The 16,485-nt window shown below is 35.4% G+C and overlaps 2 protein-coding genes across 2 annotated transcripts in view; one reads left to right on the top strand and one right to left on the bottom strand.

Moving 5' to 3' along the window:
- PMS2 (PMS1 homolog 2, mismatch repair system component) overlaps positions 1 to 4,786 on the bottom strand; it is a 34,609-nt gene extending 29,823 nt beyond the window's left edge. The window contains exons 1-4 of the mRNA XM_074281053.1: positions 4,603 to 4,786; positions 1,378 to 1,517; positions 859 to 945; positions 373 to 475 (exon numbers count right to left, since the gene is read on the bottom strand). Of these exons, the coding sequence (XP_074137154.1) occupies positions 373 to 475; positions 859 to 945; positions 1,378 to 1,517; positions 4,603 to 4,616 (344 nt within the window). The 5' untranslated portion in view covers positions 4,617 to 4,786. The remainder of the gene's footprint in view (positions 1 to 372; positions 476 to 858; positions 946 to 1,377; positions 1,518 to 4,602) is intronic.
- Positions 4,787 to 4,885: 99 nt separating this feature from the next.
- On the top strand, positions 4,886 to 16,406 carry AIMP2 (aminoacyl tRNA synthetase complex interacting multifunctional protein 2). The gene is made up of 4 exons (XM_074281062.1): positions 4,886 to 5,134; positions 12,529 to 12,732; positions 14,994 to 15,225; positions 15,897 to 16,406. Exons 1-4 carry the CDS (start codon positions 4,991 to 4,993, stop codon positions 16,280 to 16,282), a joined length of 966 nt encoding a protein of 321 aa, XP_074137163.1. The 5' UTR covers positions 4,886 to 4,990; the 3' UTR covers positions 16,283 to 16,406.
- Positions 16,407 to 16,485: the final 79 nt, after the last annotated feature.

Below are 16,485 nucleotides of genomic sequence, written 5' to 3'. Positions count from 1 at the left end.
AACACTTCCTAGTTGTGTGTGACCCTGGGCAAGTCACTTAACCCTAGCCTAAAAAAATTAAATAAATAAATAAATTAATTAATTAATTAAAAAAAAAAACCTAAAAATTGAAAACCTGATAGAAGGACTATCCCAATGATAGCTATCATGTGAAGGAAAAAAATATTAAACACCTCTTTGCTAACATGGTTATACCAAACTATAAATTAACCACTGACTTTGTCAATTTGAAATAAACTATTCCAGATATTCCAGGTCTCATTAGCCTTATTCAAACATTAATGACTGAAATCACTCTTTTCAAATTTAGTATTTTGTTTTAGTTTTTTTTAAATGCATTATCATCCACAAAAGTTAAAAATGTACTATTACCTCAAAGCACACAGTGAGCTCAGAGCCTCTCCTCGAAAGCCAAATGTTTCAACATGTGTTAAATCTGAAAAATCTTGAATCTTGGAAGTATAATGTTTCAGAGCTGAAAAAGAAGTTAAATATCTTTTATTAGCACTTATGTGATTGAGGCATGACATTCTCTAGGCTTTATTTTCTTCATATAAAATAAGGGGTTGAAATAGATCACCCCCCCAGGTCTATATGTTGTTAAATACTCATTTTCTTCTTCGAACTAAACATTCTCAAGTCTTTTGTCCAGTCTGTATATGGTGTGTTTTCAAATCATTTCACTATTTCTAAATGAATGAAGCTTGGAATATACTCAAAAGAAATAAAAAGCATTAACAGATTAGATTGGCTCATGAATTGTTTTTTTTAAGCCCAAATATATGTTAAGAGAATGAAATATAAATGTTGGTTCATTTTGTTATATTGCTTTAAAACAGGCAAGAAAATTCAACTTACTCAAGCCTTCAAAGTTTTCTTTTTCTACTCCAAGACCATTGTCTGAAACTTCAATAAGATCAGCTCCATACTCCTTAAGCTTTAAGTCTAGAAAGATAAAAAAACATTTAACTTCCATATAATGAACACATTTCAAAGCTTACACTGATTTTCTTAATGCTTTTTTAAATCAGCACTTGATACTTTTAACTACAATGCAGCTGCTATTGAAAATAATATTTTTACTCCCCTCAGAGTCATTTATATCTCTATTTATTTGTCCATATTTTTAGATCTCAGTAAGTATCTGGTCCTATTTCACTGGAATAAATAATGTTAGCTTTAGAAGATTGTTACATAGTAAGAATTCAAAAACCATATTTACTCAATTAATTAAAATTGAATTGGAATTAAAAAGTTATTAATATGTGCTTAAGTGTCTCTCTTGGAGACCAGTAAATAGATACCATTTACTTATAATAAAAATATCATGAAGCTAACTTAGTTAATTCCTATAATTTAAAGCTCTTGTATACTCACCAATATTGGTAGCTCCAGCATCCACGCTATTTTCTAATAGTTCCTTAACAGCAGTGCCTAGACTCAGCACCACTTGTCCTGAACAGATCTGATGAATAGACTTATGATCTATAGGTCTGATGGCTTTAGCAGTTTCTACACTGAAAAAAATAAAACAAAACAAAATTATTTGTTAATTACTTGAAAATGTATGTTTATGTATTTTCATCCTAAATTTTAATTATGGCAACTGATCAAAATACTTGTGTCAATAGAACCTAGTTACTAGTTAGATTATAGACATAGTCATGTTCCAAAATCACAAAATATCAGAATTGGAAAGGGTATCCAAGGATATCTAGTTCTACTAATACATAAACAACAATTTCCCTTCTGCTGATAAAGTCTTTCAGCCTTTTCTTGAAGACATCTAGTAAAGGAATCTTTTATCTAAAAGCAGTCCATTTTGTTTTTATATAGCTCTAATTTTCAGGCAGATTTTCCTTATACTGAATCAAGTTTGCCTCTCTGCATCTTCTTGCTACTAGGCCTCTTAACAAAGAGCAATTCAAATTTACTTTCTACAATAGCCTTCAAATATTTGAAATCAGCTCTCATAATGACTCCATATGATATGGTAGAAAAAACACTGGATTCGAGTCAGAAAATCTGAGTTAAAACCTTATCTGGGTTTTGCCCTGATTCTGGGCAAACCATTCAACCACTTTGGATCTCAGTTTTCTCATCTATAAAATAAGAAGTTGGACTAGATAATCACTAAAGTTCCTTTTAACTCTAAATCTAAGATCTTAAGTAGTCTTTTCTCCAAACTAAAATTCCCAATTCCTTTATCTGATCCTCATATGGCAATTCTTTAACCATTTCATTGTCCTGAAAACTCTTTAGTTTATCAATGTCCTTCTTAAAATGGGCTCCTCAAAATAGAACATAATATTCTGACCAGGCACAATTCTGGACACCATGCCTCTCTAAATACAGTGTTACATTCTGGGCTGCCATACTTTTGGTTCATGTTTATTTACAATCCACTAAAATCACAAATCTTTTAAAGATTCTTTCACCTTATACTTGTAAAATTAAATTTTCAAACCATGCACAGAGCTTTACATTTACTAAATATATTAATTTTCACCTAATTAGACTTTATCCCATGTTCTGATCAACTGAGATCTTTTAGAATTCTGACTCTATGGAACAATGAATTAGCCATATCTTTGGGATTCTGCAAATTTAATAAGTGTGCCAGCTATACCTTAGTCTAAGTCACAGACAAACATAATAAATAACACAGAACCAAGGACAGAATCCCACTAGAGTTTTTCTGTTTCATTGATAACTATTCTTTGGGTTTCTTCATTCAATTAGTTCAGAATTCAACATATTGTCTCAGGACAAGAAGTGCTGAGTCTAGGCACTGCTGTTAAGGAACTATTAGAAATGGTGATATAGGCAGAATTGCCCTGTTTTAAATACAATTAAATAAATAAAAAGAATAATAGTAAAAAATTAAGACTACATTAATTTATGGAACTTCAGAAATGAAATGTCCTTCAATGTTTATAAAATATCATTATAAAGATTATTTTGATCTTGTAGTTTAGAAAGCTACATTATAATGGGATGTCAAAGATGCCATGGCAATGATTAAAATTCAGTAAACACCCAAAATCTTGTAGATTTGATAGTTATGCTACTGTGATTTTTCAAAGTGTTCATAGTTTATTGCTTATTCTTTGCAAAGGAAAAAAATAAAAGTTAAATATTTGCAAGGGTGAAATTAAGACAAGACTGTTCCTTGCTACTTTAGAAAGTTTCTTCTGCATTTATAAACATCCTTCAAATTATATGTGAACAAAGATTAGCATATTTTTTGATAACTAAACCAAAAATGGGTCCTCAGTTTCCTCATCTGAAAAAGGAAGGGGCTGAAATAGATAACCTCTAACATCCATTCAGGTTTAATAATGTAGGATTTTTTTGAACCTTAATAAAATAAGACAGGAAGGTCTAAAATAAATTCTGCCTTATTGTAATAGACTTGGGAATGGAAAAGGCCATCTACATCCAGAGAGAGAACTATCGAGAATGAAAGTGATTAAAGCATAGTATTTTCTATTATTTTTCCTCTTTTGGACTGATTTTTCTTGTCAACACGACAAATATGGAAATATATTTAAAAGTATGGCACATATTTAACCTATACCAGATTGCTTGCTATCTTGGGAGAGAAGAAAGGGAGAAGGAAGAGGAATATGAACACAAAGTCTTTCAAAAATAAATGTTGAAAACTACCTTTAAATGTACTTAAAAAAAAAAAACTACTGAGGAAAAAAATAAGCTCTGTGTCTACTTTTTTAAATTGGGTTTTTTTTTTATAAGACTTATCTTTCCTATAAAGAACTCTAGTGGAGAAAAAAAAAGACAAGATGATGTCCAGCCGGCAACTGGAGATGTTTCAGTGTCACCAGGTATTGACTCAGAAGAGAGTATGGATGTGGCAGTCATCACGGATGATAAGCTGGCGAAAGAGAAAGAAGTAGGAGAAATGAGAGCAGTAGGAAGAGAACAAGAGCGAATGGTCACTGAAAACCACGAGAGGACAGGACATTCGGAAGGAAGGGCATAATCATCCCTGGCAAAAGTCTCAGAAAATTAAGCGGGCAATTGAAAAAGAATATTGGCAATTAAGAGACCATTTCCTGGTATTAGGGGCCGAGGGGAGCACGGCAGGAAATCCAAGGATTACGAAGCAAGTGGGGGGTCAATGCAACAAGTTGGATAGGTTTTTCTAGATCTCTGTTCACAACTCAGCTAGTCCGAAGCTTTTCACGTTACAGAGATGAAGCCCGACATCCAGTGAAGTTGCGTATCTTATACTATTAGGCCACACAAACTGTCAATTCCTGACAGAATGCACTTTCCACTGCACCCCGCAGTCTCCTGTTTCTAGCCTCACTGCCTAGCGGATGGGGAAAGTCTTCTTCCCGCACAAGAAACTTCCGCTCCCAGTAAAATTCTGCGTCCAGGAAAGGAAACTGCAGCCCACAGACGGAGAGCGCTCCACCCCAAAGGAAAATCGCCCCGCCCAATGAAATCGATTGGCCAATTCCAGAGAAGCGCCCGGAGCCAGCAAAACGAAGGTCCCGCTCTTCGCGCATCTAAGTGGCCTCTCTGCCGCTCCCCCCATAACCTTAGCCCAGAAAGAGGAAGTCTAGCAGCACTTACTTCGGCCCCTCCATGAAGCCTCAGATCAGCCCACTCAAACAAAGCCAGTCTAAAGAATTTCCCGCTTCCTCTGCATTGGAGCTCAGCCCCGCCTAGCGCCCACTCATAGGCGGTTCTCAGGACCTTTTCCAGGCTCTTTACCAAAAAAAAAAAAAAAAAAAAAAAAAAAAAAAAAAAAAACCCTCAACGCTTTCTCTAATTGGCGGAAGACAATGTTCGTCACGTGTCAGTCCGGGATCTTTGGCCAATTAGAGAGCTTAAGCCAGGAGGGTTTTCCGGTCCTCCAGCCGTTGCGACGGAAGGATTCGTAGTAATTGCCATTTGTTCGAGTTACCCATAGCGCGGTCGTGTGCACTTTCCTCTTACTCCCTCTCACTTTTCTTCCGCGATGCCCATGTATCAGGTAAAGCCGTATCACGCGGTGAATGGATCGCTGTGTGTAGAACTCCCCACCTGCATGTACCGGGTCCCTAATATACACAGCAAGAACCGAGGCTCGGCCTTCAGCGTGGGCCCGGCGGGGCACGTGCAGGTAGGAGACTGGCCGAGTGCCTCCCTGACCCCGTCTGCGTGCGCACGCGCTCTGGATTTTTCATGCTCAGGGGCGGGGTGGAGAGGGTGCGCAAGTTTGGAGTGCGTGCCTAGGTCGCACTCAGTCCGTTAGCGTCCCTGCGTCAGGAGCCCGGCAATCTGTCCCTGTCATTTTACCTGGTGTATGGAGTGAACGGTGTTGGGATCGTAGCTTTCGCTCAGTTTCTGGGACCGGACTGCCGAATTTTAATATGGACATCCGCCCCCTCCCCACGCCAAGACTATACCTTTGCTTGGGACTGTGGGAGCGGTTGTTGGAGCGTTATTGTGGGGCTGAAAGGATCCTGTAGAAGTCATCTGGTTAAAGGCCCCTCCTTTTCATTTTACAACCTGAGAGCCCAAAGTGACGTGGCTGGTTGTCCGACAGGGTTTTTTTTTCTTTAGCTCTACATTAACTCCTTTCTCGAGGCTGTCACCAGACCTCCTCTATTTACAATACACCAATTCGGATTTAAATTTTATTTCTTGCTATTAATCTGCTGCCTTGTTCTGAGTGGGGAATGATGTCAAGGAGAATGGACCAGAGTGGAGAGCAATTTGAAGCAGTCTAATTTGATTAATTAGGAAGCTGACGCAATAATCCAGGCCAGAGCTGATTGATGAAGATCTAAGCTGGGATGGTGGCTGTGAAAGTGAAAAAGTATATACGAGAGACATTGTAGGAAAAAATGACAGGATTTGGCAAACTAATTGGACATGTGGGATGAGGTAGTGGGAAGAGCTGAGGATAATGCTGTGTTTGTAAACTTGGGTCACTACCAAGATGGTGGTACCCCCACTCTAAAAGGGAAGTGGAGAACAGAAGGAGAACACAACTTAATGAATTGTGTTCGGGACTTACAGAATGTGAGATGCCCATAGAGCAAACAGTTTGAAATGTCTAAAGGTAAGTGCTGAAGAGAGACTGGAGCTCAGGAAAGAAATTAGGATTAACTACAAATTCTGAGAATCATCAACATGGAGAAGATAAAACTCATGGGAGCTGGTGTGCGAGCTCTTCAAGTGAGAAAAAATAGAAAAAAACCAGGACAGGATCTTGGGATGGAAGTCAAAGTTGGTGGATGTGACATAGAAGAACATCCAGCAAAGAGACTGAAAAACAGTAGATCGAAGAACTTTCCAATGACGAACTAAGCAATAAAGTTACAAATGTGTCAAGCATTGTACTAGGCACTGGGGACAAATAATCCTTACAAGCAGATTACATTCTGATAGAGAAGTACATATAAAAATAGCTATAAAGTAAATATATTTGTGTGTGTCTCACACACATACACACAATGTATAATATGTCAGACCAAACTGGCCTCTAACCTGTGCTATCTACCAGAGCAGGGACTTTCTTCAAATGATTCAGGAGTACACACCCATAAATTCTTTTAAGAATTGTGGGAGCAGTCAGAAGGACTTGATAGAAATCTTAGAAACAATGATTGATTGGCAGTTGTGAGAAAACTCCTTGCTTTGTCTTTGTATCTGAGTTTCTGGTAAGCAACGCTAAACAATACATAGAAATGGTCCACTTTCTCAGCCAGGGTGGGCTAGGTTCAAACAGTATGTTTTTTCACAATTCCCATGATGGTATAATTACATTAAATCAGCTACAAATCAAACTATTTAAGAAGTCTCACAATGTTCTAATTTTGAGAAGGGAAATTTACATGTCACCAAAATAACCAAGAAAATATAAACATTTTGAAACAAAAGCCCAAAGCAATAAAATAATCCTCACCAGTGTTAACTAACATCAAATCACCACAAAGCTTAGTAATCCATTCCCCATTTAACCTTTTAACCCATCCTGATTATCTGTATTCATCTGGTCCCTTGATATCTTTTCTTGGACAACAGATTTTATCTTCAGAGCAGCTCTAAAAAAGGTTCTGCTCCTGTGGTTCCAAATCTAGATATTTCCAAATCTAAATTCTGAAATTTGGTCTCCAATTTTGAAACTTCAGAGAATTTCAGTTTATCATTTGTTAGCTATCTTTAACTAAATTCTGTATGTGATAAGAGTCTTTAAAAATTTATGAGGTTCCAATAATAAAATGAGCTCTTCTGTCTTTAAAAATTATCAGTTAGCTTTAAAAATAGAAAAATAATTTCATTTTTTTTACCCTTATCAATACAATTTGTATTGTATATGTACAATACAATTTGTGTGTAAAATCATTAATGCAGTTTTGGGAACTTATTACTAGTACATATGCCAGACACTTGAGCACTTTACAATCATTATTTTGATTCTCTCAACAACTGGGGGGGGAGGGGGCGGAATACCATTATTTTTCTTTGTTCAGATCAGGAAACTGGGGCAAAGAGATAAGATACCTTGCCTAGATTATTATATTATATTATATATATATAATTATAAATTTCTACAACTGGAATGTAATTCAAGTTTTCCCTGAATTTTTCCAGCATTTTTTAAAAACACCTTTATTTGGGAACCTGATTTGAGAGAAGAGTATTTAACAGAATTAAGAGGGAGAAGGGTCTGTAACCTGGCCTGGTCACAAGAGATCGTTGTTTTAAAAAAAATCATACAAGGAAGGTTTGAAAAGAATTTGCTATAGTAATGAACTGAACCAGCTACACTCAGATGATTATGAACCACTACATAGAATTCCCAATCCCTCTAATTTTGTCCACCTGCATTTTGGATTTCCTTCACAGGCTAATTGTACACTATTTTAAAGTCTGATTCTTTTTGTACATCAAAACAACTGTTTGGATATGTATACATATATTGTATTTAATTTATACTCTAACATATTTAACATATATTGGTCAACCTGCCATCTGGAGTGGGGGGGAAGGAAGGGAAAAATTAGAACAAAAGGTTTGGCAATTGTCAATGTTGTAAAATTACCCATGCATATATCTGGTAAATAAAAACTATTAAAATAAAAAAACAACAAAACAAAAATTCTACCACCTTAAAAAAAAAAAAAAAAGAATTTGCTATAAAGTATAAACCTTTTAAATCTATTTTTCTTTTCTTCACTCTGGGATTACTTCCAAACTAGTTGCTTTCCTTCATTCCCCAAGAACAATGAAGCTATTAGTCTTGCCCTTCAAAGACTTTATAACTAATCCTTAACTTTCCATAAAACAAATGGTACCCCAAATTTACTAAGATATTTCAGAAAGAAGTGAATTCCTGGAATTGTCCCAAATCCCAGTTCTTTGACCTTAAAATGATTAATTTCTAGATTCCTTAATCTACATTGAGATGTTTTCATAGCAGTTCTACAAACTTTGATTATCTGACTTTTTTCTTATAACCTAATTTTTCTCAGAAAGCCTAAAGTGGGAGTTAATCTTATTTACAGGGACAGTTGCTTCAAGTATGAAAGTTTATTAATCTTTTCCAGTGTTCTAAACTATTTGGCTATGGCCCTTAGAAATTTTTCTTGTTGGCTGCATTTAAAATCTTTCAGGGCAAGAGAATAGGAATTACAACACAATTATGACAAAGACATTTTACAAAGCTACAAACATAAGACAAAAACAAGACACATACAAGATGGTTTAACAATGCATAATTAGTCTTAATTTTATCAGTTTTTAACAGATGCACACAGTTAAACCAAGATATGCAATTACAATTTTACAGAGATATGCAGTTAAAAAAAAAAAAACCAGAGGAATGGAGAGGGACCAATTAACAGATGTGTACAGTTTAAGAAAGAATATACTTACCAGAGTGATTGAAGATGAACCAAGTTATCAATGGGGCCCTGGAGAATAGCAAGTTTGACCAAGATGAGAGCTTGGACCTTTGAGCCAGGGAATAGGGCACAGGACTCACCAGATAAGGGACATTGGACTCCAAAGAAATAAATCTCAGGTGTTTCCCAGTCCATTCATACTATTATCAGAGAATTCTGTGACCCAGTTCTATGTCCAGTTCCACTTCTGACACCAATCTTGTGTCATCCCTGATCTTATTAGAATTGCTTCTAGCTTATCCCCATTGTATATTAATGCTTTTCTGTTAGTTTGGGTTCTTAATATGGTCAATTATACTGATAGTTTTTCTGATTTTGAACCAACCTGCATTCCTGGTATATATATTATCCTGTTGATAAATTGCTGCAATATCTTTGCTAATATTTTATTTAAATTTTTGCATCAATATTCATTGGAGAAATTGATCAATAATTTTCTTCCTCCATACAAAGACTTAATTTCAGATTGTTTCTGAGGGAAATTGGAGAGAACTCAGGCCACTTACTGGCTTCTCTCCACCATACCAATTTATTTTCTTTCCCCTTAACCCAAATATCCAGAGCATTTCACCATTGATAGATAGTTAGCATTGAACTTGGAAGCCAAGAAGCCCTGAGTTTTGAATCTTACCTCAGTTATTTACTAGTTATTTGGCAAGTCATTCAGTTTCCTTGATCAGCCCCAGTTTATTCATCTATAAATGAGGATAACATTTCACTATCTCATAGAGTGGTTGTGATGATTAAATGACTGTGTATAAAACACTTTGAAAATCTTACAGGACTAGATGTAAGTTATTATTACACTCTAGCATTTTGGTTTTCAGATTGTCATTTCTGTGTAACTAAAGAAGTAAATTTCCCAATATGCTATCATCTCCATAAGCTGGCCTTTTAAGTCAGGAAGACCTGCATTTTATTGTTAAAATTTAGTTAGTGAGAAAGCCCTGAGCAAGTCACTTAACAATCTCTTAGTGATTTATTTATTGTTCTGCATTGGTTGTAGAGGCTTTTCTTACCTGGAGTATTCTAGTGTAATAAAATCCCGAGTCTGGTCCAAAAAATGGTTTGTTCTATGGCATACATTACAGAATCAGAGAGGGATAACAGATTGAACCCTGATCCCAGTCCAGCCACTTACTGTGACCATGGGTATTATTTTTATTTGGGTAACTTTGAGCAAGTCACTTCCCCTCTCTGAACCTGTTTCTTCATCTGTAAAATAAGTCTTCATCTGTAAAAAAAATCTACAGTATACAAAGTAATCTGCCTTATTTACAAATAAAACCTTCAAAGTGAAAGCATTAAAGGCTAATCCAGCAAAACACATTAGATTTGATAGTAGAGGAATTGACTTCAAAGCCCTGCTCTTCTATTTACACATACAATTTTATAACCTAAAGGCTATTCAGGGCTCAAAAAACACTCTGCTCATTTCCTCATCTCTAAAATGAGAAAATTACTTCTAAATTCCCATCTAGCTTTGAAACCTATAAAACATTTTGAGAAAGTGTGGATAATAGGCACTCTCTGATTTGATCCAATAAAGTAACAAACTGAGAAAATTCTTGTGAAATATGCAAATTTTGAGAACTTTACAAAGTCATCCAAAGAGCAAAGAAGTTTCCTAATGAGCAATAACAAGCAAACTTGGAAACAGCTCAAATTAGAGACAATTTGACATTTGCAATTGTGCTATTAAATATCTCAAAGTGTTTTTTTTTCCTTTTTGTTTTGAAAGGTTCTAATTGGTTCTCTGAACATACACAGTCAAAAAATACATTACTCCTAGAATGGTTTTTGCATGATCTCCAGTGACCCCTTCAGGAACTAATAATAGCTCACATTTATGGATCACTGGTTGCAAAACATTTTCTTGACAACAGCTCTAGAAGGCATTTATTATTCCTGTTTACAGATGAAGAAAATGAGGTTCAGAGAGATTGACTTGCCCAGGATCACACAAATACATATTGGTAAATCAATACTCAGAATTGGATGACAGAGGACATCTAGGCTAACCCAAACTGTGTTGTAGTAGAAAGAATTCATGTTGTGCAATCAGAGGATCTGATGGCACTGAACAAATTTCATTTGAGCCTCAGTTTCCTTTTCTGTACAATAAAGGGATTAGGCTAGATGATCTTTCAGGGCCTTTACAGCTCTAAATTTATGATCATAAACAAGAATCCCTTCTGCAACAGTGGTAATATATGGTTCTGTCTTTACTTGAAATAGTTCCATTTTTGGATAGTTCTAATTGTCAAACAGTCAAATCTGTCTCTTTGCCACAACTTTCCATTATTCTTATATTACCTGCCCACTGGGACTAAATTGAACAAAGCTGATCCTTCTTCCTTTCCCATGACAGTCTTAAGGACTCATACCAAGATTGTCTTATTCCTTGTCCAGTGTTCTTCCTACTACCTCAAAAAAATGTCATGGAAGAAAAAAAAAAAAAAAACAGAACAAGAAATAAATATTGCCTCATAAATAGTCTTTGCAACTTTTACTATTTTGATTAGTTAATAGTCATTTCACATATAACAAATCTTGTATTCACTTTTATTTTCAGGCAGTACCTACTCAGTTATTTGATTTTTATTTCATTTTGATATATTACAGTATTTCACCCCTAATTGAAGTTACCATTTTGAATACTGAACCACTGGTCACAAGATAGTTTACTGTGGTTAGGTTGTGTGGACAGAACATTATAGAAAACACCTGTACCCTTAGAGTGCAGAGATGAAAAACTATACCTTCTTCCTCTTATCAATAAGTTGTTCAGCAGAGAAGTCCAAACACATAACTACTTTCTCCTCTCAAGAGAAAGCTGAAGAGATAATTGCTTAGATTTGGGTCTTTTTTTTTTTTTTTTTTTAAGATTTTTTTAAGGTTTAAGGTTTCAAGCAGCACTGTGATTTTGAGTGCAGAAACTAGAAAAATAAGATGGATAACTTTCCAAGTCAAGTCCTTTTACAATCTGCTTTCACTTTTTAATTTGAATTTCATTCTTAGAATGGCAGCCATTAATATTTAAACATAAATGAAGGCACATTCAAGAACTTAAACATTTTTGAATTTTTGTAAATTTTTCTTTTGTTGAAAATAGCTAAATTATTGGACATCACAGTGGTACTTTCTACACAAAGTGTTCTGAGTATTTTTGTGTTTCGTTTGATTTCTGTGAAAGTACAGGAGAACAGTTTGCATCCATTTTATATATCCATTCTAATTGCTATACTAAACTGCATGAAAGTTTTATACATACAGAGATAATTAACAGTACATTATACTAAGAGTGCTTATTATAGCATGATAGTTGCTAATGACAACAGCATGAACTATTTAAAAATATAACCTTGCTTTCCGTTAAGTCTCCTTTTCTACTCAGATAATTTGTTAAAATAAGGAGAGAATAAAAGGACCCATGCATCTAAAATTGCATGGGGAAGATAACATTTCTTCATTAGCTGATTAGGATATTAACAAAAGACTACCTCAAGATGAAAGGCTCAAACCTCAAAGACTCAAAATCTGAAAGATTTGAAATGAATTACAAAAGAAAATGATACATTGTCAATTTTGGTTGATTTAGGAAGAAGCTGACCCATCTCTTCAGGCTCTTGAGTCCCGCCAGGAAGAGATCTTAAAACGTTTGTATGAATTGAAAGCTGCTGTTGATGGACTCTCCAAGATGATACAAACACCAGATGCAGACTTTGATATGACGAACATGATGCAAGCCAGTGAACGTACTTTAACTACCAGTGCAGTAGACTTAGATTCAATGCTTGGGAAGGTAAGTTCATATTTAAAGTTGAAATATACTAGCATGATTTGAGCCAGTTTTTTATCAAGAAGTATAAGAACTTTAAGGACTAAAACTACTTAAATATATAAAATGAACTTTGTTAATTAGGGGCTAGGACCTGCAGTGAGTCACTTCACATCTGATTACCAACTTGATCCAGGATCCAATTACAAGATTTTTTAACTTGTAGCAACTTTTAAGGAGCAGATGACCATCTTATGATCACTTAGATCACTGACTGTGATGGCGATCACTTAGATCACTGTGATGGCTTGTATCGTTTCCTGCTGCCCAAATTAAGGAGAAGCCTGTACATCTTATGTGGAGATAGTCCTTGCTTTATCCAACTTGTGACCCTGCTGATATTGCTATTCAGTGGAATTATTCTGTATTGGTATAGCTGTTCCAGAATGACTGGACATCTAGCCCTATAAAAATAGGCCCTTGGCAGAAAGGAGCATCATGAAGAAGATCTGAGGTCCACTCCATTAGAGGGGACCATGGATCTTTTAATAAAGTGCCATTGGCTCCAACCTCTACCTCCATCTCTCTTATTGTAGATGGGATAATTTTAATTTCCACAATGTTGGCAATCCCAGATGAGATAGTGATGCATGGACCCCAGCCTGGCCCCTGCAAGGGACCCAAAAAGGAAATGCACTCTAGATTGAATTTTTACCCATGGCTCCTTCATGGACACCGGCCCTGGGAAGTCAGACTCCCCTTGATGTCTACACACAAATTGTTTGAGCCTGAGACGAGTCTCTTCTCAGACCTCTGCCTCAGTCTCTTATTATCGGTGGGATAATTTTAATGTCCACATATTCGAGCTGAATTTACTGAGGCTGCTGGCATCAAATTTGCTATAAATTGGACTCTCATTAAAGGATTTAAAATATACTCCAATTACAGGGCCTCAAAAATTGTTATTTTTTTCCTGCTTTCTACACTAGTTGGGACTGGGTAATTTGTAAGCCTGCTGCCTTCCTTGGATGTAGCAGCCATTTCTCAGGCTTCTTATTGAACCCTGATTCCTTGTCACCCAAGGTCACTATAGTAGGCATGGCAAGTACCATCAAAAGTTGATAGGGTATTCTTTTAAGTGGATCATTGCCACTACTGGGGTGCGTGCTTAGTCCAAGGTTATTTAGAGTTACCAAAGTTCCTGGGACACCAGTCCCTGGTTGGGGCAAAGTGATTAGTTTTGGTCTAATAAATGTACTCATTCTCGAGGATGGGGCCACTTGTAGGGGAAAGGGACTGGAGTCAGATCATCAGCATTTATTGGTTCTAGAATTACCAGTTATACAAGTAGGAGGAGGGACCTAGCAACCAAAAGAACCATAACTGATTTAATGAGTCATTCACACTTTCACTGTACCAGCCATGTGTACTTAGACATGCATAGCTTAATCTTTGAGACAAGCTATGCTACTGACAGGATCAACCAAGGAGAGAAAAGAAAAAATAGAGGAACTACAAGAGCCACAGAAAATCAACTTTTTGGTTTTTCCTGCCTTTCTTTTGCTTTGCTCTCTGTCCAGATTTGGAAATGAAAAAAATTGCTTCTGAATAATAAGAAAATTAGCTACCAGCCTACTAATTAAGATAGTATATTCCTTTAACGTAACAAATTTAATAAACTTGGTTTCTTTTTTTTCTCTTGGCAGGGAAAATGGGTAATGGAGCTAGGAAAATAGAAAAGTGACCTATTATATTCAACATGATGAGAAATGAAAGCCACAAAGGAAGCTCTAAAAGAGTCACCCCTCTAAAACTAACAAGTTGAGACTATGTTGTGGCAGAACAAATAATCCTACTTGTAGATCTTCATGAAGCTCCTATAGGCATTATTATATTATAACAGAATACAGTAATTGTTTGTGACTGAGTCACCAAGAAAGTGTTTAATTGTGTTAATTTTACTTAAGATAGGGGACTAGAATGTAACATTTTGCATTTTCCTCAAAAATGGTTTTAAAATTTTAATACTTAAGGAAATAAGCTGTAGTTAAGCTCATTCTTCAGAAATGTCAGGTAATTTGATGAAGAATTACCTCTACATCAAAGAAAGAAAAAGGCAAAATATTTACATTTTAAAACCAGATTTCTTATAATACATTTAATTAGGTAGTACAGAAATGCTTTTAAATTGGGGAATAGGAGAATTACTTTCATGGTGTTGTGATTTAGAGTAACATTTCTAGATGTGTAACACTAAAGTGTTTTTCCTAATTTTTTAAATGCAGGATTATGGAGCATTGAAAGATATAGTAATCAATGCAAACCCAACTCTACCTCCACTCTCATTGTTGGTGCTACACAGCTTCCTTTGTGAACACTACAAGATATTATCAACTGTTCATGTGCATTCGTCTGTAAAGAATGTTCCTGAAAATCTTTTGAAGTGTTTTGGAGAACAATCTAAGAAACAGTCACGTCATGAATACCAACTGGGCTTTACTTTAATTTGGAAGGATGGTGGGTAAAAAGGATTGTAGCTAAACTGATAGAATAGACAATGAAATTTACATTGTTTTACATAGAAATAAAATTATTTTAAGGTTATGTTTTCTGGAAAAGAGAAAAATAATCACTTCAGTTGACTGAAGGAAAATTATATTGTTTCCATAAATACTAATATGTCAAATTGTTTTTTAAAGTACCACCTGTTTAAATCTCTCAATAGTAACTTTTTCTTGTTAGCCATAAGACAAGTATCTCTTTGTTGACTATTCTTCCACAATATCTCTTTGGAATATGTCAGAACTCTTCTTTAGTTCTTAGTGCCCAACTTACTCAGCATATTTTTGGCTTAAGTTTCTGTACTTTCCTAGTTCAGAAATGCAAAGTTCATATTTATTTGTAATCCTTTGTAGTTGGGTATATTGACTAATCTTGGGTAAAAACAAACTGATTAGTTAATATGCTTTTGGTAAATTCCTTTCAGTTATAATAAGCAAACAACATTGCTATTCAAAGAAAATTGATATTCAAAGAAAATTGCTATTCAAAGAAAAATTTGATGGTAATGAATTTATTTATTTAAAAGGTATAATAGTATTCTTCAGACTGTTAACTAATAATATCCTTACTTAAAAGAAAGTTATTTTAATTCCCTAATACTGAGATGTTTTCTTTTTTCTTTTCAGTACCAAAGCCCCAGATGAAGTTCAGTATTCAAACAATGTGTCCTATTGAAGGTGAAGGGAACATTGCTCGGTTTTTGTTTTCACTGTTTGGCCAGAAATATAATGCTGTCAGCCTAACACTTATAGATAGTTGGATAGATATGGCTCTTTTTCAGTTGAAAGAAGGAAGTAGTAAAGAAAAAGCAGCTGTCTTGCGCTCTATGAACTCTGCTCTTGGCAGAAGTCCTTGGCTAGTGGGAAATGAACTCACTGCAGCAGACATTGTAGCTTGGTGTGCACTTCAGCAATCAGGTAGTGCTAATTCTGCTCCAGCCAACGTTCAAAAATGGATGAAATCATGTGAAAACTTGGCCTCTATGAATGCTGCCTTGAAATTCTTGAAATGAATTTTTAGAATTAAAAGTACCATGATTAAAAACTGGTAATGCCTTTTGTGCTTCCTAGTAAATGCACACATATTAAAAATTGATGTCTTACAGCCAGATATCAGACACCAATAAAATTATCACAGAACTTGTGGCTCCTCTGTTATATAAATTTTCTAACAGTTGGTAGATATAACAAATTAAGCAAAAGAAATCTTGGGCAG

Source organism: Sminthopsis crassicaudata, chromosome 1, assembly GCF_048593235.1.
Source record: "Sminthopsis crassicaudata isolate SCR6 chromosome 1, ASM4859323v1, whole genome shotgun sequence".
NCBI classification, from domain to species: Eukaryota; Metazoa; Chordata; class Mammalia; order Dasyuromorphia; family Dasyuridae; genus Sminthopsis; species Sminthopsis crassicaudata.
The sequence above is the reverse complement of the archived record's forward strand: the minus strand, read 5'-3'. Positions and strand labels throughout refer to the sequence as shown.